The 27094-nt window shown below is 34.8% G+C and overlaps 5 protein-coding genes across 6 annotated transcripts; 1 reads left to right on the plus strand and 4 right to left on the minus strand.

Annotated features, from left to right (window-relative positions):
• Positions 1-97: 97 nt before the first annotated feature.
• On the plus strand, positions 98-7027 carry LOC140059923 (serine/threonine-protein phosphatase 2A regulatory subunit B'' subunit gamma-like). Of its 2 annotated transcripts, none has more exons than XM_072105914.1 (12): positions 98-230; positions 536-675; positions 849-898; positions 1280-1334; positions 1791-1903; positions 2580-2748; positions 3103-3235; positions 3686-3817; positions 4130-4266; positions 4708-4845; positions 5090-5217; positions 6321-7027. In XM_072105914.1, exons 1-12 carry the CDS (start codon positions 188-190, stop codon positions 6442-6444), a joined length of 1362 nt encoding a protein of 453 aa, XP_071962015.1. In that variant the 5' UTR covers positions 98-187; the 3' UTR covers positions 6445-7027. The 2 variants fall into 2 exon arrangements, with proteins under 2 accessions (XP_071962015.1, XP_071962016.1); XM_072105915.1 differs by having other exon boundaries at positions 121-240.
• Positions 7028-7046: 19 nt separating this feature from the next.
• Positions 7047-9354, minus strand: LOC140059955 (glutathione peroxidase 2-like). The gene is made up of 4 exons (XM_072105960.1): positions 9193-9354; positions 8731-8878; positions 8414-8484; positions 7047-7835 (listed from the first exon to the last, which is right to left on the minus strand). The coding sequence occupies exons 1-4, from the start codon at positions 9303-9305 to the stop codon at positions 7559-7561; spliced, it is 609 nt and encodes a 202-aa protein (XP_071962061.1). The 5' UTR covers positions 9306-9354; the 3' UTR covers positions 7047-7558.
• A 4957-nt stretch (positions 9355-14311) lies between these two features.
• Positions 14312-16455, minus strand: LOC140059961 (development-specific protein LVN1.2-like). The gene is made up of 5 exons (XM_072105972.1): positions 16211-16455; positions 15579-15666; positions 15086-15271; positions 14629-14729; positions 14312-14437 (listed from the first exon to the last, which is right to left on the minus strand). The coding sequence occupies exons 1-5, from the start codon at positions 16292-16294 to the stop codon at positions 14375-14377; spliced, it is 522 nt and encodes a 173-aa protein (XP_071962073.1). The 5' UTR covers positions 16295-16455; the 3' UTR covers positions 14312-14374.
• Positions 16456-17559: 1104 nt separating this feature from the next.
• LOC140059949 (uncharacterized) lies at positions 17560-20496 on the minus strand. The gene is made up of 6 exons (XM_072105955.1): positions 20301-20496; positions 19527-19687; positions 19024-19114; positions 18612-18788; positions 17989-18083; positions 17560-17653 (listed from the first exon to the last, which is right to left on the minus strand). Exons 1-6 carry the CDS (start codon positions 20401-20403, stop codon positions 17600-17602), a joined length of 681 nt encoding a protein of 226 aa, XP_071962056.1. The 5' UTR covers positions 20404-20496; the 3' UTR covers positions 17560-17599.
• A 604-nt stretch (positions 20497-21100) lies between these two features.
• Positions 21101-24048, minus strand: LOC140059950 (uncharacterized). The gene is made up of 6 exons (XM_072105956.1): positions 23772-24048; positions 23321-23478; positions 22993-23080; positions 22474-22650; positions 21978-22072; positions 21101-21734 (listed from the first exon to the last, which is right to left on the minus strand). The coding sequence occupies exons 1-6, from the start codon at positions 23869-23871 to the stop codon at positions 21675-21677; spliced, it is 678 nt and encodes a 225-aa protein (XP_071962057.1). The 5' UTR covers positions 23872-24048; the 3' UTR covers positions 21101-21674.
• Positions 24049-27094: the final 3046 nt, after the last annotated feature.

The following is a 27094-nucleotide window of genomic DNA, read 5'->3' on the forward strand; positions in this document are numbered from 1 at the left end:
CATTTTAAATTTTTTTCCATTAGTTAATATTGGTGGCGCTATTTGATAATCAAACAGCGCCACCAACATTAGCTATAAAAAAACTTCGAGTAAATATTTTTTAGATCACGAACGGCCGGACGGCGGCCGTCTAAAAAACGAAGTTGTGACAAATTATGATGACTTAAATTAGTATAATACGAAAAATATGGACTGGGTAACATCATTGAAAGATTACAATGCTTCTAAAGGTAAACTCCTGTGAGTTTTATTTAAAATAAGATTATATTTATGTAATGAATAATTCTTAGGCCCAAATGCGTAGAATCTGGTTGTTGTATTACGAGGCCTTACCTCTTAGGATTTGGCCCTAAAAGACTCTTTATTAATGAAGTGAAGGAAGTGATCAGTGGGCCTAGCCCTAGCTAAGCCTACAGTTTGTGATTGTGATTCTGTTTTGTCAATTTTTGTTACGAATAGAAATAGGATGGGCGCCGTCGTAGGATGGCCAGCCTTACTCCCCGTTTGATTACATTTACAAAACTCGCCTTTTCAGCACAAAAAACCGAGAATGAAATGAAGTTGGATGAAGAAAAATGTGACAAAAAGTTTGAAGAATTGTATCTAAAGTTTAAAGGGCAACCGAACGAGGAGAAAAGTACAAGCTATGCCAAAATTCCAAGATTTTACTACAAGGTATAGTATATAATCTAGCATTATTTCATAGAATTAATTTCTACTTCTGTGGGTGGTGGAGAGGTAAGCAATAACGTCAACCAACCTAAAAGTTTTGTTTGAAATATTTCATGGTTTTACAAAACTTTCAAAACAATGCATCTAATTTTGTGAAAATTCTAACTTTCTTACAGCTACCAAGTGAAGACGAAACATTGTTGCAGAAACTGAGAGAAGAATCTCGGTAAGTTGTGCAATTGTGCCTGACCTGCAGTATCCCCATGCGATCTTGTATAAAGAATACTGTATCATTTTGAAACTTTATAATAGTTACTGTTTTTTGTCTTTATTGATTACAATGTTAAATAGTACTAAACGAAGCAGTTTTGATACCATTAAGATGTACAGTACACACACCAGACAACAGTCATGAACAAAAACAAATCGAAATAAAATATGTATAATAGAATAATAAACATGGGTCGCCCACAACCGGAGCACCTCTGGAGGGACACTTTGCTACAGGGAAAAGGGGGGACATTCCCCTTTACTTTAATAATGACGTCTTAACTACGTCTGTATCATATTGTATTAAAGTATCAACATTTCTATAAAATATTTTCAGAGCTGTATTCCTTCAAAGACGGAGCAGAGAATTACTGGATAATGAGGAGTTGCAGGTTAGTTTTGCAACTGCATATAATTGGTAGAAATATTGTGATATATAAAAATTACTTTTTAATAATATTTTCTTCCGTAATAAGTTTGATTTATTTATGCTGTCTACAATTATACTACTAACTGCATTTGAAATAAATTTATGTTGTATGTATTTCTATACACCAACTTTCTCTAGTGAGTGAGTGGCTAAGTGGTTAAGACAGTGGAACCGTAGTTATGTAGCCATAACGTCGGCAATGGTTCAAGGCTCACATGCTCCATGGTTCTGGTGGTAGAATAAGTCTTCTCTGATAAGGACTATAAACTGTAGCGCACTTGAAAGAACCTAGTACATCTTTTGATACAAGTAGGGGACTACCCCGGTGTACTAGTACATCACAGCCACTGATCATAACTGGACCCTCTGGAAGACCAGTATAAATGAATAATAACTAACTCTCTTTTACTTTTGGCAGAACCTGTGGTTTCTATTGGACAAACATCACACGCCCCCAATGGTTGGAGAGGATCAGATGATAAATTATGAAGATTTCTTGAAAGTTTCTCAGGAGGCAGGTCCAAAATGCAAGTAAGAAAAAACAAATAATTGACCATAAATAATGTAATTAATATTGTTATGTAGATGGACTATGTATTGTGTGTATAGTATAGTGCTGTAGGTTTGGTAGGTTTACTTATGCATCATAATACCCAAATGAAGTCATGCATAGAAAATGATTCCAAATTTAAAGCTCTGTCTACACTATCAAACCAGTTTGACAAAAAAAAGTGTGATGTACCCAAATATGCTAGTGATATGCCCAAATATGCTAGTGATATGCCCAAATATGCTAGTGATATGACATCATCATGTCCATATATGGGCACATGTTTTGTCATATAATGTTTGATAGTGTGGACAGAGCTTAAGGAAGCCCATCAATGATCTCTGGAAACTCTCCCAAGCCATATTTGTTTTAGTTTTCAAACATCCCAAATTCTTGTTTTACCATTAAACATATCTACAGTATATACTCAAATTTCCCAGAAAACCAGACATTAGGCCAGTGTCTGGTATTAAGCTCTGTCTATACTATCAAAACTTTATGCAATAAAAAAATGTAATGTGTCCATATGATGATGTCATATCACTACCATATTTGGGTACATCACACTGTTTTGTCAAAGATGGTGTAGACAGAGCTTTAGGAGAGGTGACTACTAGAATTTTAAAGTAATAAAACAACCTTATTTCTGCATTGTAGACCTTTCTTCACTGCTACTGTCTTTGCTAAGCTACTTCAAAATGATCCATATGGCAGGATATCCATAATGCAGTTCTTCAACTATGTGATGCGTAAGGTGTGGTTACACCAGACACGCATCGGACTCAGTCTTTACGATGTCTCTGGTCAAGGGTACCTTAAGGAATCTGTAAGTCTATTTTGACCTTGTAGACAATTACAAATGTTATAAATTGATTGGCTTGGCTTTGATGACATTAAAGTATAGTTATACATTAATTGGTTTTTGCTAAAACATTTAAAACTTTCTACATTTATGGACATGCCATTTGTCAACAATACTAATAACTGAGAATAACATGCGTGTTTGGAATAACATTAGGTTGAGCTCTTTTATTCAATTCAAATTTATTCACCTCCCTTAGGAGAAAAATATAAAGAACGGTACAGTAAAATAAGACACATCTGAATAAAGATTCAAATGAATTATAAAATATATATTAAATTATTCATTCACCTAATTTGCAACTACTCAATTTTTTAGGATCTGGAGAACTATATCCTAGAGTTGATCCCCACACTTCCCCAACTGGACTGCTTAGAAAAATCATTTTATTCCTTCTATGTCTGTACAGCTGTTAGGAAGTTTTTCTTTTTCCTGGATCCTCTCCATACAGGTAATAGTAGTAGATTATTTATATAAACCAATAACTAAGTATAGGTTCAAGGGGTGTGGGTACAATTTTTTTTTAAATCTTCGGATGGGATTATATTTGGATTGCATTAATGATAGAATTAACCATTCTTGTGTACACATTTATTTTAAAATAGGAGTATACAGTAATTGAAATTATGAAACGGTTTTCTTCAGCTTACTTATAAACATAGATACAATTGTTACTCTGTTTTTGCTTTGTTTGTTAGCATGCTACAATTTTCAAGTTCATTCAGTCTGAAAATTTCAGTGTATACTTACATAAAATTCCTAGTGAAGTTCAAGAAAATCGGTTCATTAATAACTTAACAAATAAAAAAAATAAAAATTTGTATTCTTTTAACATCGGCCAAATATCAACATGCGCCCTCTGTGGAAATATTTTGCCAAGTACTTTCACTTTTATATTTAGGTAAAATAAAAATACAAGACATCTTAGCCTGTAGCTTCTTGGATGACTTGTTAGAATTAAGAGACGAAGACTTACCAAAGGAAGCACAGGAGACCAACTGGTTCTCAGCTCCATCTGCTCTAAGAGTCTATGGTAAGAAAAAGCAAACTATATCTGTTCACATTAAGTCATCATCTGGTGATTCCTTCTTTCTTTCTTTCATATGCATCCAACAGCGGGTAACTCGCCAATTACAGGATGGATAAACTATTTTTAAATTTTTCGTGCTCATAAACTAAGTCTTATTTGAGGCGTAGAGAGTGGAGCACTAGGTCTATAGTTCCACTATTACTATTTATTGGACATGACTGAATTCTAGACAATATTTTGTACTCGGGAATTATTTTATGGATACTCGCCCATAATAATTATGCATTCTTGAATCCGTTGTCTATTTCATCACAGGCCAGTACTTAAACCTTGACAAAGACCACAATGGTATGCTGAGCAAAGAAGAGTTAGCCAGGTATGGTACAGGTACCCTGACACCTGTATTTCTGGAAAGAGTCTTTCAAGAATGTCTAACGTACGATGGAGAAATGGTAAGTACTTGTTTTAGAACTATTTTTTAGTGAACTCAGCTCAAGATCCAAGCCAAGGTCCTAAAGCTAAAAGCCATAAATTCTGCTACAGTCAAATATTCCAATACTGGACATCATATTGCTACACTACACTATCAAACTAGTTTGACAAAAAAAAGTGTGATGTGCCTAAATATGGTAGTGATATTCCCAAATATAATAATGGCATGGTGTCATCATGTCCATATATGGACACATTTTTTTTTGTCAAATTAATTTTTGATAGTCTAGACAAAGCTTTATATTGTCTTTCTGGTTTTCCAGAATTTCTCATATGAGCATGGTCTTTTAAGAGACAAAAGCTTTTAGATTAATACTACTTCAATAATCCAGTCTGTACTTTTCCTAGGCATGCAATCCCCGACAGAATATAACAACATAATTTTTTTTCTTTTTCTACAGGACTACAAGACATATTTAGACTTTGTACTAGCAATGGAGAATCGTAAAGACCCACAATCTATCCAGTACTTCTTTCGTCTTCTTGATGTACAGGGTAGAGGTTATCTCAACATATTTGCACTTAATTATTTCTTCAGGGTAAATACATTTGCATTATTTTTATTTTGTAGTTTTTCCTTCTCACATTCCTACATTCTTTGTGCTCATAAGAATTATTTGGAGGATACATTTATATTGAAATTTACCAATTTCTCTCTACTACTGTATAATGAAAAGGGATTTGCTTGCACTGTGTGACCTCTCTCTATGGCCCAATTACACACATTTACAATATAATATTGTATAATTGATTAAATATTGACTTATAATTGTTTTTGTGCAGGCAATTCAAGACCAGATGAGACAACACGGTCAAGAACCTGTTTCATTTGAGGATGTAAAAGATGAAATATTTGATATGGTCAAGCCAGCTGACCCCCTTAAAATCACACTGCAAGACTTAATACAAAGGTATGCAATTTACTTTATTGTAATGATGATTTGTTTGTTCACATGGCCGACAAATTAATTTTGAAGAAGATGCATTATGGGATAAGTTTAAAGGCCAGGTGCGGGCAAAAAATTTATATTGATCATACATTCCAATAATTATTGATCTATAGTTTCCCCTATGTTTCATAATTTTTGGGATTTTATTTGTGTTACACAAGCTTGTTGAAAATAAGCACTTTCTTATCAGTGGGGGGATAGTTCAAATTACACAGTAAAATCTCTATTCTTTTGTACACAAATTTTGTAAATAGAGAGGCATTTTAAAAAGCTATGAAAAATAAACGGTGTGGTAAAAAATGTTATCAGATGACTAAATATAGGTAATATAACTTGAATATTACATTTCTGATATTTTTATTCAACTTCAGATTTTTATTTTCATGCTATAGCAAAAATTATCCACCGTATATCCACCATCTTTTTCCACCGTCTAGGGAGTCACCAGACATGTTATTACATTAGGTTAACTACCTAACTACTGAAAAAAAGTCTTCCTGGTTTTTATGGAAGAATTTTGCCAAATTTTGTATTTGACCATATTAAGGGAAGTTCATGTTTTTTCGTCTCGATTTCTGTTACAAATATTTGATTTATGTACAATTAACCAAATATTATATTTAAAATTCATGCCTGTACCTGAGCTTTAAAAGAACACTTAAAGATATATTGTCCCCATAAAAAATAATTGCTTACATTTTTTTTTTTAGGTATGCCATTTTAATGTCACATAATAGTTATTCATTTTGACCTAAAATGTTATCAAAAAAACTAATTATTTGCCTGAAAAAAACTATAATTTAAAGCAAAAAATAGTCAAATTGGCTTTGAGCCAACAGGTTTTTGGTTGAATTTAACCGTTTATTTTGTCATATTATAATTAAAGCATTATTTTTTTCGGGTTTTTTTTCTACAGGATGATTAAAAGTCTGATTTTATTATTTTTCATGCATCTTTAATGCAAAATAATCAAGCTCGTATTACAGCTCGTATTACAGCTCCCCTATTATTTCTTGTCCTAAATGTATTTAAGAGTTTAGTGTCATACACTTTTATTTGTTCAGCTCGCAAGGGGAAACGGTTGGGAGCATTTTGATTGATTTGAATGGCTTCTGGACTTATGAGAACCGTGAGGTACTGATGGCGGAGAATAATCAGAATCACGACCATTTTGAAGATGAGATATGATACGTGAATGATTTCACGAAAATGTATTTATTGTGACTCTGTCTCACTGATGTGAGTGACAATTTGTGTGCAAATGGAATGTATATATTCTTCAGTATATTTTTAACTGCGCTGATTTCAACAAAAACAATTTCGGATTCGGGATGTCCATATTGAAGTGTTTTTTGTTCAACTAAATATTTATAATTTTGCTGGCACTGGTTCAATTTTCAGGATTATACACATAACAGAATATACAGGCTTCAGTGACCTCATAATTGATTGCCAATAAGTAGCGGACGCAATAATTAATTACTTTTGAAGAAAAGTAAGACAAAAAAAGGTGACTTGCAAAATTGACTAAGGCTAAGACGTGCACAGCGTGACAAATAATGGTTAACAAATTGGAACACTGCCAGCTGTGCCAACTAATGTTCCATTTTTATAAATAAATGTAAATATTGAATATTTACTGTAATGTATTCTATTTTTTTTTTTACATTATGTGTATGAATATCATAAATCAAGGTTTTAAAAATTGAAAAATGTATAAAGAACCATTTCAAGCACAAACACAATTGAACACAAACATTATGTCTTATATATTTATTTTAGCACCAAATGTTTTTTTACAAAGCTATCATCATAAACAAGATCAAAGCAATGATTCATCCAACGTGATCATTTAAAAACTTTCTGATCATATCATCATTAAATTGCTTGAAGTTGTTACAAGTAATGGTAGCTTAACAAAAATACTATAAATATAACAAGATACTGGAAAAGGTGTTTTCATAACAAGGAATTTTACCAAATACATATGGCAGAGTTATTAGCCTAATATTTATGTTATTGGCTAGACATAGCCTACTGTACTCAAAGGTTTAAGCAAGGTGGGAGTGAGAATAATTTAATTAAGGCAACTGTTAATCCATTATGTGCCCATATATGGACATGATGATGTCATATCACTACCATATTTGGCACATCACACTTTTTTTTATCAAACTAGTTTGATAGTGTAGACAGAGCTTAATTTAACAAAAATCATCAATGAATATCTTGAACGGTGTGGGGCCTTAGCAGTGTCATATTAAATAGGTAGGTCACTTTTATAAACCCAGTTAAACGATCTTTAATTATTTTTTAAAAGCTCTATAATATCATCGGATATGTCAATAGTTTTAAATTTAGAACTGTATCTTTTAAAAGGTATTCCATCTTGATCTATCAGAAACTTTTCGAAATTCCAAGAGATGTCGTTTCTTTTTACTGGACTCCACATAATCAGTTTAGAATCGCCCATCAAATGCGTTTGATTGTCAACTGGGAATGGAAGGCAGTCCTTAAGGTAGTTAAACATGGGATGAGCATCCTTGCCGTTCACAGCAACCTTGGAAAATATTGGGAATCTGCAATTAGAAAGGTTCAGTGTATATCAATATTATGATTATCAAAGATATTCCACAGAAAATGGAAATAGGGGTGTCCCAAAGGAGGGGTGCTATTGTATGTACACAACTACATAATTTTTAAATAAATCATAACGGTGGATAATGGTATCTTTGTGGTTAACATGCTTGCCTTCTAATCCCAAGGTTTAGGGTTCAATCCTGACCCTAGTGCCAGGGTTGTAACTTACAACTCAACCTCAAATATTTTAAAATTATTAAATAGTTTTCCATCCTGTAATTGGCGAGTTACTCGCTGTTGGATGCATATAAAATATTAAGACAAATTTCTTTAACAGGATATGGAAAGGGTATTCACATAGTATGCATGATAAAGTATAATAATTTATTAAACCAGCATTCTGCATATTTCACAGCCTACAATCCTCATACTTCACCCAACCTGCGGCCCAATGTCCCAGCTAGACCAACGTAATGAATGAGAGAGTCCATCACACTTATAGTTTGCGGAAGGTCGTATAGAACGACCAAAACCCATTAACATACCAGTTATGTTCTGGATAAATAAATTTACTTACCGCGCTTCATAGCCATTTCCTGGACGGACATATTTGAGAATGTTGGGCAGTTCTTTTTCTGTACAATTCTCCTACAAAATTAAATTGACAGATTAGAAAAAGTACAGGACACTCATCAGTCCTAGTCCTACTGTATAATGGTATGCATACAGGTCTAATTATAATTTTAATTATTTATTCCGTCAACCATAATTTTGTATTTTGTAAAGCTTGTTGTAGTTGTACCCCAAACCCCCACTCTTCAAGAAGTGCTATTATTTTTTTATCCCTTTCGTTCTTACTCTAGCATGATGGACGCGCTGAAGCAAAATACGTACCTGATGGCCAAACTGGTTGCAGGGAAACCCCAGTACAATGAGTTTGTCTTTGAATTTCTTAGCAAGCTCATTCATCTGGGTGAAGTCCCTGGTGGTTGTACCTCAGAGGGACGCTGTATTCTGCACCATCACAACTTTGCCCTTGAATCTGTCGATTAAAAACTATTTTTAATTAATTTTCTTAAAAATCTCTATGCTGCCCTGTCGTACGTAGGATATTCCTCTCTACAACTCAAGCTCTCCTCAACTAAAAATACACTATCAAAATTTGTGGGTTTTTACTAGATATATTGAAGATTTGGCTAGGCCTCTATTTATTCAGGCTACGTATATCATCATGGTAATAAGATCCACAAAAGAAGCTCCACTCCCCTTAACTTGGTAAACCAGCAATACGTTCCATGCACACGAAGAGGCCTAGGACGGTAGGCTATGAATATCTCCGAAAAAAGTGATTATTACCTTGAAAAATTAACTTCTTCTCCGTTTAATAATTTGGCAGAAAATTCAAAAAAGTTTTTTGATTTACTGCCACTCGTAGAAAACCCACGCTTCAATATCGATAGATGTAACATTTTCTTCTTTTTTATTCGATGTCGCGTAGGCCTAACATGCAGGACCAACATGTGCAGCTCTAGAGTAGGCGAGGCAGAGGCACCGCCACAATATCGAGGGTCGAGCGAGGATGCTTAGTGATTGGCTAATGCTGGTGGTACGGGGCGCAAACCTTTCATGTATTTATTATTCATTCATTCATTCTGCTTTTATTCAATATTTCTCTTTGCAGTATATATAGAATAAAACTGAATTGCGAGAGATTTACATATAAAATTGGTACAAGCTTTCAAACATCAAAATTTACAACATTAAAAAGTTAAAAAGTTAAAAAAAATATTTTTAAAAAGGAGATATTACACATGGAAGAAACTGATGAAAGTACTTATTACTTATTATTATTATTATTAATTTTGGTTTATTAATTAGTCTACACAGTGCTGGGAAACATGAGTTGTTGAATCTTTTAGTATTGCCATATATTTCACTTTGCTTCTTAGCATTCCTAAGTATCCTGCCACACGTTTCGCCTCTCAATTTAGGAAGTGCGTTAGGAACGATTTTGTTAAGATTTTTAGAAAAATCAAGAAGAATATCTTCTCTTCTTTGATCTAAAAATTTAAGATTAAGTAGTTTAATTGCTTGATCATAGGATGCATATTTTTGTCCGAGAATTATTCTACATGCGCGTTTCTGTATAGATTCAAGCTCCATGGATTGTGCTATGGTTAAGGCAGAGTGCCATACCGGACACGCATATTCAGTTACAGGTCTTATGTGGCTAATATACATTTGACGCAGATGGTTACAAGGCATTCCAAATCTTTTTAAACATGTCAACATATGTAATCTCTTACTGGCTCTATTAACAACATCGTGGATATGCATATTCCATTTCAGATCATTAGTGATCTGAACCCCAAGTAACTTTAAGCATTCAACATTGGTTATTTTTATATTATTTATCGTAAATGATTTAACAATGGGTTGATATTTGGCAAAAGAAATGTTCATAAAGTTAGTTTTTTCAATATTAATTATCATATTATTGTCTTTGGTCCATTGTGATAGTTCGTTTTATTGATCTTGAACATTAGGCGGGATTTTCTTGTTGTGAACTTCACATATTGACAAATCATCTACATACTTCCACCGATTTGGGAAGTCTCTAAGCGAATTGTTAACCATTACTTGGAAAATTAAGGGACCCAGTTTCGTCCCCTGAGGAACTCCGCAAGTTATTCCTTTCTTCCTTATACACACCAACTCCCACAATGAAACATTTTGAGTACGTGTTTATAAATTAATGATTGATTATATTTAATTAAACAATAAATGACTAGTCCTTATTAATTTATATTGTTATTTACTATAGCGATTCTGATTTCTCTTTGTATTAGGCCTATATGTTGATAATTTGTAGGGGCCTACTAGCATAATTGATAATGTAGGCTTCCTACTAGACCTAGGCTAGGTTATGTAAAATATTTATTTATGAATTTATTTCTGACGCGTCGGTTTTCTATTATTATAATACAGTTAGGCCTACTGTACAGATTTCACTCTTTTTTTCAAGCACAAAATTATTAGGTCAAAGAGCTATTACTGTAATCACTAATATGCACAGTAAAAACTTTTTTTTCTTAAAAGAGTTTGCTGCAGTTAAAAGAATTAATAACAGTTGTGAATTAAAACTAAAAGTAACATAATGATGAGACAATTTAATGAAATCAACGGAATTGTTTTTGCAATTTGTTTTTTTATTTGTCAAATCGTCCCGATTTTTGTGTTCGTCATTCATTACCATCTGTGCAGTGACGTCAGAATATTAAGGTATATCTGTATTTTGTTCAATTTCTTTAAAGAATACCATATTATAACAGTTTGATGATTTTCAAACCCTTCCAATCCAAGTATCCTTTTAGACTGGTCCCAAGTCTGTTTGTATGCAAGTCCACCGTCGGCGTTTCAATTTTTGTATAATACGCGAATATGCAAAAATATTTACAATCGGAATATAATAATACCTGCAATAGGCCTACATTTAAGACCACTCTAGTTTAGACGTTTTATCAAGGTAGGTTTTTATAAATATTTCCTTATCTCCCTAATGATTGTTTTTATCGTTTTTCAATCAGTTCGCGCGGCCTACGGTACAAAGGTACATTATTTTAACTCAAATAGTACCGTATGTGTATAATAATAAAGTGTAGTTAGTCGGATGCCTGCTACGTAATAGAGTGCAACAACTATGACAGAAAACAACCATAAACAACGCTTGATGGAGGAGCTTGCCAATGCAATAATTGGCTTAAAAATGACTGGGAGATTTGCTATTATCGCTACAGCTAGAATTGACCAGGAATGCTGGGAACGTTTGTCCAAAAGCATATGGGAAATTGAATATCAAACCGGAAGTGCGTATGAAGGTATGCCTTGGGCAGTCTGCGGCGACGTTGACGTCATGATAGCTAGTTTTAACTATCCCATTGTTTTGTGCCAATCGCCAACTGAAGGCGAACAATATCGAGGAGGATATGTGATGGCTGAGAACAATAAAATGGAACCAGCGTTTCTAAAGCTTAAGGTAGTAGCTAAAGATACTGATTTATTACGAGCTGGTGTTGATAAAGATGGGTATCTGAAATGCAGAATTTTGCATGAAACTAGTAACCTTTTAAAAAAGGATACAGAAGTTCACGGACCATCACTAGCAACTTTCATTTCAAAAAAACATCCTTTAAGAGGAAATATGGACACAGTGCCATGCATGAAATGCAAATCGTGGCCTTCTGTCACTCATGACTTTTTCACCAGAGAGAGGAAGAGCGACTGGCCATCTCAAGAGCTGTTAGGTAAAGTCTTAAGTTTAGGATGTCTTGTTGTTGCTGTAGCGCACCCTGATAGCAAATCAAAGGATATAGAATGGAGATGGTCATTTTCCTTATCCGAAAGAAAAATCATTCAAGAAATCAGTGGGCCAATTGCTAATTGCATGTATGCTTTAAAGGTGTTGAAGAAAAAGTACATCGTAAATGATTCTGACAGACCAACGCCATTCTGTTCTTATTTCATTAAGACGGCTTGTTTGTGGATGTGTGAAACATTTCCACATGAAGAATCTTACAGCGTCATGGATATGATCAGAAAAGTGTTAGATTGGCTCATTGAATGTTACCAGAACAGAATTCTGCCTCACTATTTCATTCCCAAACAAAATTTGATTGGTCATCTGCCAAGGAAAATTTGTGATAAGGTGGAAAGACAATTGAAAGAATTGAACAGCCCTGATCTTTGGGAATTTGTGATGTCCACTGTCGGTCATGGTCCGTTCGAACGCTATGCCATAAACTCGATGTGCAAAAACCTAAACATCAGTGGAGTTAATAAAGTAGAAGACTACAAAACATTGGAAGCAAATCTGATATGTCACCCGAGGGCTGAAGAAGAGCTTGAAAAGGCTATTACCAACTTACTCCCAGGAGGACCTCTGTACGACAACTATGAGCATGTAGAAATTGTGCAATGGGTACGACCAGAGATTCCGAGTTTACTTTTCGTTATCCGGACGTGCATAGAAAACAGAATACACCACCCATCAGAGATTCTTAGAATGCCAGAAGAAATTATACTACCAGTAGTGAGTAGAATTGAAGACGTTGTACCTAAAGGGTATGAGAAAATGTCTGTTCAGCGTTTGTACAGATATTTAGGTAATGTATACAATTATTTGTTGATGTATTTGCGGAAAAGAGAAGACTATGTGTCCGCTTACGGATTGGATCTTTATAAGGAAAAACCGCTTAAATACTACCAACTTGGCGCTGAGATGGTTTTTCCCGACATGTGGAGTGACCAAGGAATTGGTGGCATAGCCCTTAAAATAATATATCATTATCAGAATGGGAATTATGATGCTTTGAAAGAGATATTTAGTGATAGTGAACAATATCTTCGTAACACGGCAGAAGGCGTGGATGAAATAAACCGGCACATCAGTGTATTAATAAACTCGAGCACGTTCTTAACAAAGTCTGCGTGGGAAGCTGACAATAAGCTGCTACTTCTTGGCGAAACATTTTCAGTTGGGTTTGTTTATGTGCACCCAATCGCACTTGTATTTTATATACAGAGTAAGGTATCCTTACAGAATGGCGACAAAAAGAAGGCATCTGATATTATAAGTTATATGGAGGAATGGTTGAAGCCAAATGAAGAAAGGTTTTCTGACGGACAGCTAATAGCAACAACTAAGTCATTGGTTGAAATTTTAAAAGAGGAACTGCAAAATGCAAATCTTTCAGAATGATAAAACTACATTCACCTCCTTGATTTAATCCGATCTTTCAGGTGTATCTAATCACTTATGTTCAAAGAAGGAACAAGCAACATTTTTTTGTCATATTTTCCAGGAATGAAGTTAATGTTATAGGTCCATTATCCGGTCAATCATATTCCTCTGCCAGACTTTAATATTGATATTATAAGTTAAGATTAAATTATATAATACCGAATTGAACGGCAGGAAATTCAAAAGCGTTGCAGTACAGTTCAGTTTTGTTCCTCCCACTGATGCCAGTCGCATCCAAGAGGCAGTCTTCTCTAGCATCCAAATATTATGCTGGGTCCGACTGTTGAAGGGCTTCCTTGACTGGGTTAGCTTCTTGGCTTGACAAGGATCGCACTGAAGGAGATTGCTTAATTTTGATCCATGGGTCACGATAGTATGGTTTTCGGGCTTGTGCAAAGTGCATTCGTTTTGTTAATGAGTAATTTTCAAATCAATCAACCAATTTCGTCTATCAGTATAAACGGACATTAACGAGTAAATTTGAACAGATGATGACAATTTAAAAAAAAATACAATTTCAAGAAAACATTTTAATGAATACACAAATTAATAAGCATTTATATCAAAGAAAATTGCCTGAATTATTAACCAAATTTACATATTGGTTCAAAGAAATGTTATTTTTATATCTAAAGTATGATAATTTCTTTCAAAATGTATGTTGTTGACGTCAAAATATAAACTTCAATTTTTTTTAAATTACAACCGTCTGCATAGTGTTTTTCGTCATTCAAATTATTACCATGGTAATACAGAATGTCTTTCTAACAGTTTCTTGACATTATCTGCAGTCTTCCTTACCTAAATGATGAAAGACATAACAAAACATGTGAATCGTATTGAGGTCTCGGTTCTCTAAAACTTCCTCACTGTAACTTAAATCTTCAGTCAGTTGCACGCATTATTATTATATATAATAACTATGTAGTGATGTAAGGACTTGATTAGGAGACATGATAATTATGGTGTTATCCATTACTAGTTATACTCACAGACAGATTTTGGTTTTGACAGTAAGAAGGCAAAACAAAGTACTTGGACACGTCATCCAAACCTTTGAAATTGTAATATCCAGAACTTTCTAATATGTCAGCTGTTGGAACAGAAGAATTAAATACGTTAGAATCGTTGTAATTAAAGAGGCACGACAAAGGCCGGCAAATCGTCTTGACTCGTCTTGCATTGCATCCCGACAAGAGATCTTGAGATAGCGTCAGTCGTATAGTTTTTAAGGTCGTCGGGAGGACATGTTTAATTTTCTCCCGACCGACGTGACGACTATAACGCTAGTTTGTTTCGCTACGTGCATGCCTTTTTAACATTTAAAAGTACATATCTCTATTTGATTTTTGGGAATGAAATTCTAGCTTTCACAATAGTTAGTTTCATAATTATTTCTCAGTCGCCCTTGTCACTCTACGTGTTGCCCCACCCGACCTCTATACTCACTTTCTGGTACTCTGGTACTACTTTGTATTTGGTTGCCGTAGAAAAATGAAGTGACGGGAATACAATCGTCCGCCGTAACCGTGCTGGTGTACATACCGTTTAACGTAGCCGTGTGTAGCGGGAACGCCCATAGGTAGACAAGTTTATCGCCTGCGAACGTTGCCTGTCCGTCAAATGTTGCATTATCTGAAAAAAAAAAACATTTGTCCATTCATTCATTCATTGAAACCTTATTTCTTACTGCTAGGCCTCTACTATTAGTAACTACCTTTCTTCGCTACACATAGTTTTTTATCTAATCGCATATAAAATGAAAGTGTGTGCTTTAAGAGTAAAAAGTCACTCTAGTTAACATTTCAATACGACAGAGTCTCTTCAATCGATTACAGTACATTATTTCAGACAGTTTCACTATAAACAACGAGTGACATTTTCAATCGTTTACAATTGGAGTACAGTACACTAACATTTTTTTTTCTAATATAATATTTACCTGGAACACATCGATTAATTTTATCTTGTGCTGGAATGGCCATCTTGGTACAGTGTTTTGCTAAAGGATCTATGACCCATTGTGTTTTCTATTATAGTGAACATTACACAAAATGTTAGGTAGTCTTAGGCATGTTGTATATTGAACACCATCATTATGCTGTATATTAGTAATAGAGTGTTGATTAATGGCAAGCGAAAGTTCAGATTATCCATTGGGATTTATCAAATTAGGTTGTCGCGTTTATTTAGTGGGTACCAAGTACAATGAAGGGCCGGGCTCAGTGGAGGAAAAGAAAAATTTCTTCGTGCCATATAATATTACGTACACAAATATGTTTAAAAACGATCGTTGAGTAGTGCGTACTATTGCACGTCATGTGATCCACACTCGTCCAATCAAATGACAGTAATTTATTCAGGTGTTATATAATATAGATTACTGCATAGGAATTTATCATGATAATGAACAACAGCTCCATTTATAATATGCATATCGATGCGATAACATGGACCATAGTTTTCCATGCTAGATGGATTTATAGGCCTCTCCTGGGCAAAGTCTGCCTGCATAAGATACCCTGTGCTTTAGTTTCAATATTTGTATTTTGAAATGTAAATAAATAAATATACCTCTGTAAACTTTTGTACGATGATAGTTGTCGTTGTCTTCTCTTTTACAACCGTGGTGACGTTCAGCGCTATTCGCGATTTCATGAAGTCGGCGACAACCCCCACACCCTCAGTGTAGTACCCGTAAGAACCGTCGCCCTGTACATAGCCAATAACTGCTTCTATTTAAAAAAAAATAATGAAAAATGTTTAGCCGATGATTGACGAAAAGACATTAAAAATCACATGGCTAAAGCCTTGTTCGCACTTGGATATTTTCACCCAGAGTTTTACCAAAATTTAACCGTGATGTTAAAAACGATTGACTCGCGTAGTGAATCTCATGTGTTACCCGGAATCGCACGTTCGGGTGGTTAGTACAGGGAGGTATCATATTGTTATACCTCCCTGGTTAGCATTACCGAGACCATGGTAAGTTCTAATGGACAGCCAGTGGTCGGTAAAAGTAACCATTGGACTTGGTTAATTTAACTATGAGGAAATTGTAGCCAGGGTTTGGATGGAACTTCGTAACTTTATCCGATGAATGATTTGACCAAATAAAGTCCAATGCGATTAGCATTAGTGTCTCGTATAGAAATCGTTTCAATAAAAAAAAAGTGTTTTGAATTATTATTTACCTTTTTCAAAGCTGCACATATCTGGTTTCAGACAACATTTTGGTGGAGGCTGGGCGCCGATCAATTCTACCACACAGCAAAGCAATAGAGTATAAATAGCGTGTTTTGTGAAATGCATGTTGATTGTATGCTTACTAAGCTCGGATAGTTTGTACTTTATGATTGTGTCTACTTTTATGATTGCTTGTACTTGTTTTATGTTTGCATCTTGACTCATAGTTTATCACGTGTGTGCGTAATCAATTATTGATTGCCCTCAATACTGTTTATTTTATATTACATTGATATATGAATTTATTTTCCTTTCTGTTAGCCTGACTGTCTGTTTGTCAACCGGTGCGTAATTTTAAACCGTATTAAGCTACGTTCGCACTCGTTCCGAAAATTATATAAATAATATTGAACGGCGCTGTCTTTCGTTCCGATTGAACGGAACACGACGTGTGAATGTACAATGTATAGATAAATAGTGTACGTTATCAGAGTTGTAGGCCTTAATAGCTATTCCGATCTTTTTAAGCATCTTTGTAATGTTCATAAGAATAAATGAATAACAGTAGCCTAAAACTGACCAACAATTAAACAATACAATGAACTGCATACACATTTTTTGTTTATATTTTAACGACATTTTATTAATTAAAAAAAACTTAAATTCGTATAAGAATACAGTAATAGCATGTTTGTAGTAAAATGATATTTTATGAAAATTATTATATTATATCGGTAAACATTCACTCTGCTGGTGAGACCAGATATTTTGGACATTTTAAATGAAATATCTGTGTTTTAGAAATCGTCTCGCACCATCGATCGGTTTTGTCTAAAAACGAAAGAAAGATTAAGAGTTTATGACATTATTATTGCGGTCATAGAAACTGACATTCATTTTGTTTTTATGTTTATAATTAATTTGGAACTCGAAACTAGAACTAGAAAAAGCTCAGAGAAAGTGACGCTTATACATATTTCACTGTTAGTTCATCATAAGTGGCAATTAACGCACACACGTAGTATTGTCTCCTTTCTTAAAAACGAAAAGGAAAAACTCTCTACAAAGATATTTCGTGTCAATCAGACAGGGGTTAATTGCACCTTGCGCTTGTTACATTACTGATGTAGAAATATAGAAAAATATGTATTCAATCGGCAACTTACCTCATAAGAACCACAGAACGACGGAAGTTTAAAATATTTCGAAACATCTGTCAGTGGCGTAAAATCATAGTAACCCATTGTATCCATTATATCGACTGAAATGTATAAATCGATTATCAAATTAATATCGATTCTATGATATGATATGATATTTATTTTAATTCACTTCAAACACGACACACAAAATTAAAATTGTAACATTGTAAAACAAAGAAATGAAACGGGGACAATAACAAAACAAGTAAAGCAGCTTTACAACTAGTGGTGCCCTAAATGTATACATCGATTATCAAATTAATATAAATGATATGATATGATATGATATTTATTTTATTTAATTTCAAGCACGACACAAACAAGTAAAATTGTAACATTGAAAAAAAAAGAAATGAAGCAGGGACAACCACAAAACAAGCAAATCAGCTTTTACAACTAGTGGTGCTCTAAAAGGAAAACAACAAATATATCTATATATAACAGTAATAAGATGAAGTATAAGATTTGTATACTTGATCTGTATTATGTTATTCAATAACATCTGTATAATAATCAATAAATCAGCCAACCTTATACATTTATAAGTCTACTATACCGGTTCACTATCAAAATATCGCCTCTTTTACCTTCTTGTCCAGAATTAGTGATCTTGCCAACATATGAGGTACCGGCTGGTAAGCAGCCCTTATCGGTGAGTGTAATCACAACTTGTCCATCTTGGATTGGTGATTTTATGGGGTAGTACCACATGTTAACCAATGTACCTCCTGAATAAGTGACTTGTTTTACGAAGTTAGCATTATCTGTAAATGATACACGTATTTTGTCGAATGTGGCGTTTCATAAATAACTACATTAAAAAAAATAGTACAAAATTTAACTTTAAATTTAAAGACCCTGATTTAGTGTCCATAATAAAGAAATAATTACTGGACACCGGGAAGCATTTTGTTTTACAAGATATTGCGGCAAACGGTGTGAAAATTTAAAAAAAAATGGGCGAAAGAATGTAGGCCTGTAAAAGGCTGTACGTCTTACCTGGTACACACCTGACTGGCATTTGTTTACCTTCGGGGAACGGTACCTTTTGACATTTTTTTGTATTAAAATCAATATTCCACTCAACTTTCTACAAAAAAAGATATGAACATTATGCTAAAAACAGTATACTGTTTTAAATATTGTGTCCCACCATCAGTATATAGGAATCCCTTCTTTAGGACACAACTATTCTGTCTCTTTACTGTCAAACTAGATGATGATGCACCCAAATATGGTAGTGATTTGCCCAAATTTGGTAGTGATGTGACATTATGTCCATGAGCATCACCAATATTTAGAGGACACTTTCCAGTCAAAGGACACCCTACGTATTCAGTGAACACTTTGATGGATCCTGAATGTGTCTTTTATAGGAGTTTCTAAAACAGTGTTTAAGGTACTGTGTTACACAGGCAAAGTATTGATAGATTGTGATCTTAGTAGTAGGGTGTGACCCATAACCTCCCGAAACCAAGCCTCTCTTGATATTATTTCCTAACCTGTTCAAAGTCATCTATCACCATGGTGTACGACACGTTATTGTCTGACGTGTATGCCGTTGAGTTGTACATAAATCGCGATGTAGTGTAATCCACCACAGAGAATATCTCCTGCGATGATGCGCTGAATTCCATGTCAGCATGCAAACCAAGAAGCGACCCTATAATGCAATCAACAATTGTAGTATTTTTTAGTTATTAATTCGTATTCGGAGGTGAATGTTAATATATTCCGAATTTGTGCCATGAGAGGGTCAGAGAGCCATGAGGGTCAGAGAGCCATGAGGGTCAGAGAGCCATGAGGGTCAGAGAGCCATGAGGCGATGCTGAGGAGGAATACAATTGGAGGAAGAAAAGGGGTGGCGGGGATTCCCTCAGTGGAAACATTTCCTAGACGATTTTTTCTGTTGTCACCTCTCTAATTATTCCAATAGGGCGTCGTCGGGGCATTTTCAAATGTTTTGTGTAGTCTGTTGCTTTCCAAAATCCTCTTATAATCTATCTATGTATCTTCCTTCCCACAATTAATGATTAACGATAGATACATACAAGTTATCTTATTTGATACAACATATCTAAAATTGTATTCGAGTGTGTAGTCTTAGACTGTAAACATATTGGTTAAAAAATATATATTTTGGCACACATGACGTTTCATACGTATTATACTTGAGCTTGAACAGACAAAGATCGAAACGTCGACTGGTGGAGTGGATTAACATAAAACAAGACAATAATATAGACTTGGTGAAAGTCTATCGAGGTGGTACATACCAGAAGTTATGGCAAACATGTTTTCTTTCAAACAACATTTGTCCTGAGCGGCGCTGCATACCACCAGACACAAGACCACAAAACACGTAAAAAAGCGCGTCATTCTGAATAACTATCTATAGTGTATCTTGCAACGCAGAAATCTCGGCTGATATGACCAGTAGGCCTAGTGTTTTGATAGATTTATACTGTTATTTGAAGTGCAACAACGCCAATGACAAAATGTGATTGGCGGAGATTCTTATATGTTAATCATGAGATGATGTAATCGCTAAAAACGATAATTTTCGTCAACATAGGCCTACTCGTGTGGAAGTGTGTTGTATAAATATAGTTGTTTATACTGTATATTGTTATACAGTACAAACATTAATATCATCACTTTCTAATAGCGAATACATGACTCATAAACCCCTGAACCTTTCTCCATACGCCATACGGTCCAATGTACAAAATACGGGGTACTCGCGTGTATTTTTCGAGAAAAGTTTTTTAACAGTAACTGAGACTGAATTATCTGGCCCACTGTTGCTTCTCAAACTCTAAGCATCATTTGCGGTGTACTACTTCTTTTGTGGAGAGGAGGACAAATAGGTATACATGGTGGAGTTGACATGTGAAATTGTCCGATAATTATGTGTCAAAATTAAAAAGAAACGGTGGTACGGATTCAACCGTTACTTAGAACTATAGAAATTGTTTTTTTGGTTATCAAAGACTGACACACTACCTGATATTCTATTTACACACCATTCCCACTAAACAATGAGTCAAATAAAAATAAACATTCAACAGTTCAGCTGAGTGTACATAAACCAAGTTTATTTGAAAGACGTTCTTTTGGTTATCGTTGTATTTTTGTAATGGAAGCCTATATACACACTATACTTGCCCCAAGTCTGTAGTTATATTATACGTATGAAACGTCATATATGCCAAAATATTAATCTTTTTACTAATATTAAGTCAAAACTCCGTATCAGACTAACACAAACAGACGTTAAAGTTATGCAGTGTTGGTAAAAAAAAAGAATTATACACTAATGCACAGTTCTAAAAAGTGTACTGCCCTAAAGACTTTAATACCTGATGGATTACACATATATATTTAATAGTCTATGTATTTTTTTGTATTGCAAAAAAACATTTCTACTCGGTTTGTACTCGACTTGTACTCGACGTCGTTATTGTTTCTTGCTGGTCCGCACTATCAGATCACCACCGCCTCTTATATGGAACTTCCATATGGCGATCCCAGTTTTCAGATTATATGAGTAGAAATGTTGGTGCTATAGTGACACTACTATTTTACTTATATGTATGTATACTATTTCTTTATAATCAGCTAAATGAGTGATACAGGTTTCTTGTTTCTTAAAAGAAACCAATTTTCATCAAACGTCTGGCGGCGTCCTTTACCTTTGGATGAATTGCCTGAAAGTAAAATTGAAAATATTATTAATGTTATCTGACGAGTATAAAAGTATCACTATCAAACTCATTTGACAAAAAAAAAGTTTGATGTGCCCAAATATGGTAGTGATATGACATCATCATGTCCATATATAGGCACATCACATTTTTGATGTCACATGAAGTTTGATAGTGTTGACAGAGCTTTAGGCCTACATTTAGTTCCGTAATAATTAAATGTGTTACGGTGAAAAGGTTCCTTACCTTGCTTGAATCGCAGAAAGACGGCAGCTTAAAATATGGCGATGTATCACTCAGCGTTTTGTAATTGTAATAACCAGCAGCGTACAGAGCATCAACTGAAATTATTCATATAAATCAATAATCAATCAATATTAATCGATCAACCACCATGACTGGCTGATGAATGGTCAGTGGTATGGTATATGGTTACATATACCATACAAGAATCCATAAATCCATACCACAAGAATCATAAAGATCAATAATTAATCAATATTGTCGATACAAACAAATCAATGGATTTGGTATCGATCATTCAATATTATACTGGCAGATAGTTGAATTTTTTCTAATCAAACAATCATTCTTCAGATAAGGAATTGAGCTCAAAGTATTTTATTTCCAATTAATTTTCTGTAAACTTTGACATTTAATTCAATTCAAAACTTTATCTATATAAACCGTACTCGTTAGTTAAGTGAATACATGATATTTGATAAACTATATTATAAGTTACCTTCTTGTCCAGAAGAGGTTGTTGAGCCAACGAATGTGACTCCGGCTGTCAAACAATCCTCGGCTGTAACGCTTAAAGTAACCTGTCCTTTTTGCGTTGGTGTGTTTAGCTCCATGTTCCAAAAGTTAACCAGTACATTACCAGGGTAGGTCACTTGCTCGAGGAATGTTGCATCATCTAGAATAAGAGGAAATAAATTAATTTGACGCTTATGGCCTACCATACCAAAATATTACGTGTAACGTCATACTTGCAATAGTTTTAAACTCATGTTCATGAGAAATACGAGAATCGGATGACCTCGTAAGAGATGTAAATCCTCGATATACGCATATCTATGTTTAATGATGACAATATAACCGTCATCATTTTACTTAAGCTTGCTTCACACTAGGACGCAACGCAAACGAGTTGACCAATGACAAGCGACAGTTCGGATAATCCACCGCTTGTGATTGGTCAAATCTCTTTCGTTGAGTTACGTCGTTGTGTTGCGTCTCTGTTGGAACCAATCATTACCTGGAATGCATCGTTGCAATTTACTACCCTCTGGTAAAGGTGCCTTCTCGCATTTTTTAGCCGTGAAATCAATTGTCCACTCTGTGTTCTTAAAAAAAAAGTATATATATATAATATCATATGCTTCTTTCATGTCTCTTATATTTAAAAAGAAAATTGTTTATAGGTATATGCCTCAACATAACACCCCCCCCCCCTCCCCCTAAAAAACATCCCTTCCGGATTTTCGATAGGAGGAAGAAGGCTTGAAAAATAATTAAGAAACCTGGTGACATAAGAAGGTATCCCCACCCCCATCCTGGATCGTCCTCTGTCAATATAGGCCTACCTGTTTGTAGTCATTGATAGCCATCATGTACGTTGTGTTACCCTCCACATAGAGAGTCGTATTTGCCATGGATTTGGATTGTATAAAATCAGCCACAGCGAAAACATTGTTTCCAACAACTCCGTTGTAATCTCCGGTATGGTAGCCAGTAACTGACCCTAAAGGAAAAAGCAGACGTTGTTCTAAGTGACTGTATCTCGTGGTCAGCAGCCTGCTGCACATCACATAGCTAACATCAAATAGAAAGGCGAGAGTAGTAATAGATCCATGGGTTACTTTGGTTGGTCATAATGGGTGTGTGAAGGAGGGAGAACCAATAATTACCCCCGGCCCTTGTTCTATTTGCCTTACACTGTCCGGACCCAAAACTAACTAAATATACCGTTTATAAACCTTACTTATTTACCCATGTAATAAAAACCGGGATATCTCTGCCGGTACCGGTACTTACCAGAAGTCGCGGCAAACATTTCTTGTTTAACGCAGCATTTTTCCTGCTGAGCCAAACTGCAGACAGCCAAACACAAAAATATAATACACGATCGCATCATTGTCGACGTATAGTCTAGTAAAACACAGTATAAACTATATCAAGTGGACTGCAAAATGTGTTGATGCTTAGAGTGGAGGTTTAAGCAAGTCTATATAAGAGGCCTATATTATAGCAAGGTGCTTTTATAGGTACCTGTCGTGTCATGAGACTTGTGTATTAGCAGGTCACGCTTTACAAACAACCACCGTCAACCATAAAGGAAGCGATTACGTCATTTGCTAAAATTAATTTTCATAAGACCATGTGATATGGCTTAACAAATAAATCGATTGAGCGTGAATTCACAGCCGGTGTTGCTGTCCTTTGAAAAGGAACTCCAGATACTTTACAGAGGTCATTAGGTATAGGTCCGGGATTGTCCGATAAACCAGACAAGATCCGTCACGAGACTGGGTTCTAAGCGTTAAACAACATGTCCACGTCGTAATAAATAACCAAATATAGCAAAGATATCACGTGTCATTTAATTAATAATCCCTCATGTGACTTGCATTTAATGACATTACAAAACTATTAGATTATAGATATATACTTTCATTGTAAATTACTGTTTAATGTGTCTAATAATGCTGCTTTTACTTTAAAGGACAGGTGCGGGCAAAAAAATTCTATTGATCATACATTCCAATAATTATCGATCTATAGTTTGCCCTATGTTTCATAATTTTTGGGATTTTATTTGTGTTACACAATCGCTTGTTGAAAATAAGCACTTTCATATCAGTGGGGGGATAGTTCAAATTACACAGTAAAATCTCTATTCTTTTGTACACAAATTTTGTAAATAGAGAGGCATTTTAAAAAGCTATGAAAAATAAATGGTGTGGTAAAAAATGTTATCAGATGACTAAATATAGGTAATATAACTTGAATATTACATTTCTGATATTTTTATTCAACTTCAGATTTTTATTTTCATGCTATAGCAAAAATTATCCACCGTATATCCACCATCTTTTTTCACCGTCTAGGGAGTCACCAGACATGTTATTACATTAGATTTAACTACCTAACTACTGAAAAAAAGTCTTCCTGGTTTTTATGGAAGAATTTTGCCAAATTTTGTATTTGACCATATTAAGGGAAATTCATGTTTTTTCATCTCGATTTCTGTTACAAATATTTGATTTATGTACAATTAACCAACTATTAAATTTAAAATTCATGCCTGTACCTGAGCTTTTTAACGCATTATTGAACCACTATGGACATCATTGATTTAGTATTGAAAGTGTAACTAGTAAAGACAATAAATAAATACATTAATTTGCATTCGCTATATTGTTAATAACAAGATCAACCAATATTTATAGTTTTAAGCGTGGTTCCCATGCTAGAACGCAACGCAGCGACGTATCGATCACAAATGGGAACCGACGACGCAATAGTGCTGCAAATATCGCAGGTTTGATTTCACGCAGGCGGGGACAAACACAATTATTGGAAGGGAATTTGCTTATGTTGCGTAGGTTGCGTTACGTTGCGTCGCAAGTGGGAACCAAGCTTTAACCAAGATCGACTAAACATAATATATAACTTTTTTTTCTTCTGCAATTTTCCTCCGAGCCGCGAAGTTTGCAAGCGGCCTAAAAACTAAATTGCACTGTAAGCTGGTGAGCTGGTTGAATTGTTAATTTTGTACACAATATGAGATGGTTCTTCCGTTTTGGAAAGGAACCAATACATTGATTAAATTCAATTCAAATTCAAAAAAACATTTATTTCTTTCATAATCATATTTGATTAATGTTTGATAATTGTGTTTTGTTCCCTTAGTTTTCTTGGCGTTAGTAATTTTCTGATCTCAAATGGTTTTTTTTTCGTCACCCGTAGTTAATGGTAAATTAATCGAATCAAGTTGATTTCTTTGACAGACTTATTTATTCTATCAATTGGTAAATTTACTTTATGAATAATACTCACATGAGTCAACTATAACGTTATCTTGCCATTATTGTGTCATCATTATTTTCAATATTTAATATATTTTCATCTTGATAACATGGTTAGGCCTACTTTATTATCGGTACAATCATTGTTTGTTTTTATCTTATCTTTCATTTATCACGTTGTAAAGACTAGGGTCCGGTTCCGTATGAAACCCAGTTGTATCAGTGGGAGAAAAGTGTCACTGTCTCGGTGTCGAACTGATTCGCTTCATAAGCCTAACTTGTACCTAGGTCTATATGGCATACTTCTACATAAACCCTCTTGATTGATGAATGTCTCTCGCTATGTCAATCGATTTAAATGACTGTAAAATATAAAAAACATTCACTATTATTGTAAATGTAAATGGGGGAATAACCTGCGACTTTCAGCCTAACTGGGCTGAATTGTGCACATGTGTGGACACATACCATAACTTTCTACTCCCCTAAAGCTTGGTTCCCACTAGCACTCAACGCAAGGGCGTAAGCCACAACGCAAGCGAATTTACCAATCCAAGCAATATATCATTCGAACCGTTCCTTGTGGTTCGCTTGCGTTGTGGCTTACGTCCTTGCGTTGCATTCTAGTGGGAAACAAGCTTAAGAGAGTCCCTTCGTGTGGAGTACTGCCACCAACCTAACGGCGCCCGTTCGTCTGGTCCACAATAAGTTACCTATGCATCAAAATGAGATCCCTTGTTCCTCCACTCAAAACTGAATTTTAACTCTCCTCCAACCCTCTTTCCAACTATCAACAAAGTTCAGTTCATCGCTCGACCTTCCCAAGATAAAGAGTCATCCATATACCTGGTAATTATTCAAGCAGCTTGTTTCTTGTTGACAAAGTGATGGAAGAACGAAATACTTGGATACGTCATCCAGTTGTTTCATATTGTAATACCCTCCGGTTTCCACTATATCCACTAAATACATAAATAAGTTCAGCATTAAATTAAGTTTTCAGGTTTTTATACATGTTGCTCAAGTACGGGGCGCCATTCAGTGCATCATACTGAGACAACTACTACGTCATAGGCCTATATTATAAGTATAGTAACCTAAAGCTCTGTCTACACTTTAAAACTGTATGTGACCAAAAAATGTCATGTGCCCATATATGTACATGGTAATGTCATATCACTACCATATTTGGGTATATCACTACCATATTTGGGCACATCACACTTTTTTTCAAAAGTTTGATAGTGTAGACAGTGCTTATAAATTAACGATATTTAGGTATACAGCATATGAGTAGACCTATACGCACATGTAGTTGCAGGTAATTGA

Source organism: Antedon mediterranea, chromosome 10 (genome assembly GCF_964355755.1).
Source record: "Antedon mediterranea chromosome 10, ecAntMedi1.1, whole genome shotgun sequence".
Taxonomy (NCBI): Eukaryota; Metazoa; Echinodermata; class Crinoidea; order Comatulida; family Antedonidae; genus Antedon; species Antedon mediterranea.

Coding starts and splice junctions, on each gene's coding strand:
- LOC140059961 (XM_072105972.1), bottom strand. CDS start 16,294: ATGAAATCGCGAATAGCGCTGAACGTCACCACGGTTGTAAAAGAGAAG. Junction 15,667..16,210: donor TCGTACAAAAGTTTACAGAG/GTATATTTATTT, acceptor TCACTATAATAG/AAAACACAATGGGTCATAGA. Junction 14,438..14,628: donor GTCAAAACCAAAATCTGTCT/GTGAGTATAACT, acceptor TTCATCATTTAG/GTAAGGAAGACTGCAGATAA.
- LOC140059923 (XM_072105914.1), top strand. CDS start 188: ATGGACTGGGTAACATCATTGAAAGATTACAATGCTTCTAAAG. Junction 899..1,279: donor AAACTGAGAGAAGAATCTCG/GTAAGTTGTGCA, acceptor AAATATTTTCAG/AGCTGTATTCCTTCAAAGAC. Junction 3,818..4,129: donor ATCTGCTCTAAGAGTCTATG/GTAAGAAAAAGC, acceptor ATTTCATCACAG/GCCAGTACTTAAACCTTGAC.
- LOC140059949 (XM_072105955.1), bottom strand. CDS start 20,403: ATGACGCGCTTTTTTACGTGTTTTGTGGTCTTGTGTCTGGTGGTATGC. Junction 19,115..19,526: donor TGATAGATGACTTTGAACAG/GTTAGGAAATAA, acceptor CTTTTTTTGTAG/AAAGTTGAGTGGAATATTGA. Junction 18,789..19,023: donor GCCAGTCAGGTGTGTACCAG/GTAAGACGTACA, acceptor TATCATTTACAG/ATAATGCTAACTTCGTAAAA.
- LOC140059950 (XM_072105956.1), bottom strand. CDS start 23,871: ATGATGCGATCGTGTATTATATTTTTGTGTTTGGCTGTCTGCAGTTTG. Junction 23,479..23,771: donor AATGTTTGCCGCGACTTCTG/GTAAGTACCGGT, acceptor TTTTTCCTTTAG/GGTCAGTTACTGGCTACCAT. Junction 22,651..22,992: donor ATTGCAACGATGCATTCCAG/GTAATGATTGGT, acceptor CTCTTATTCTAG/ATGATGCAACATTCCTCGAG.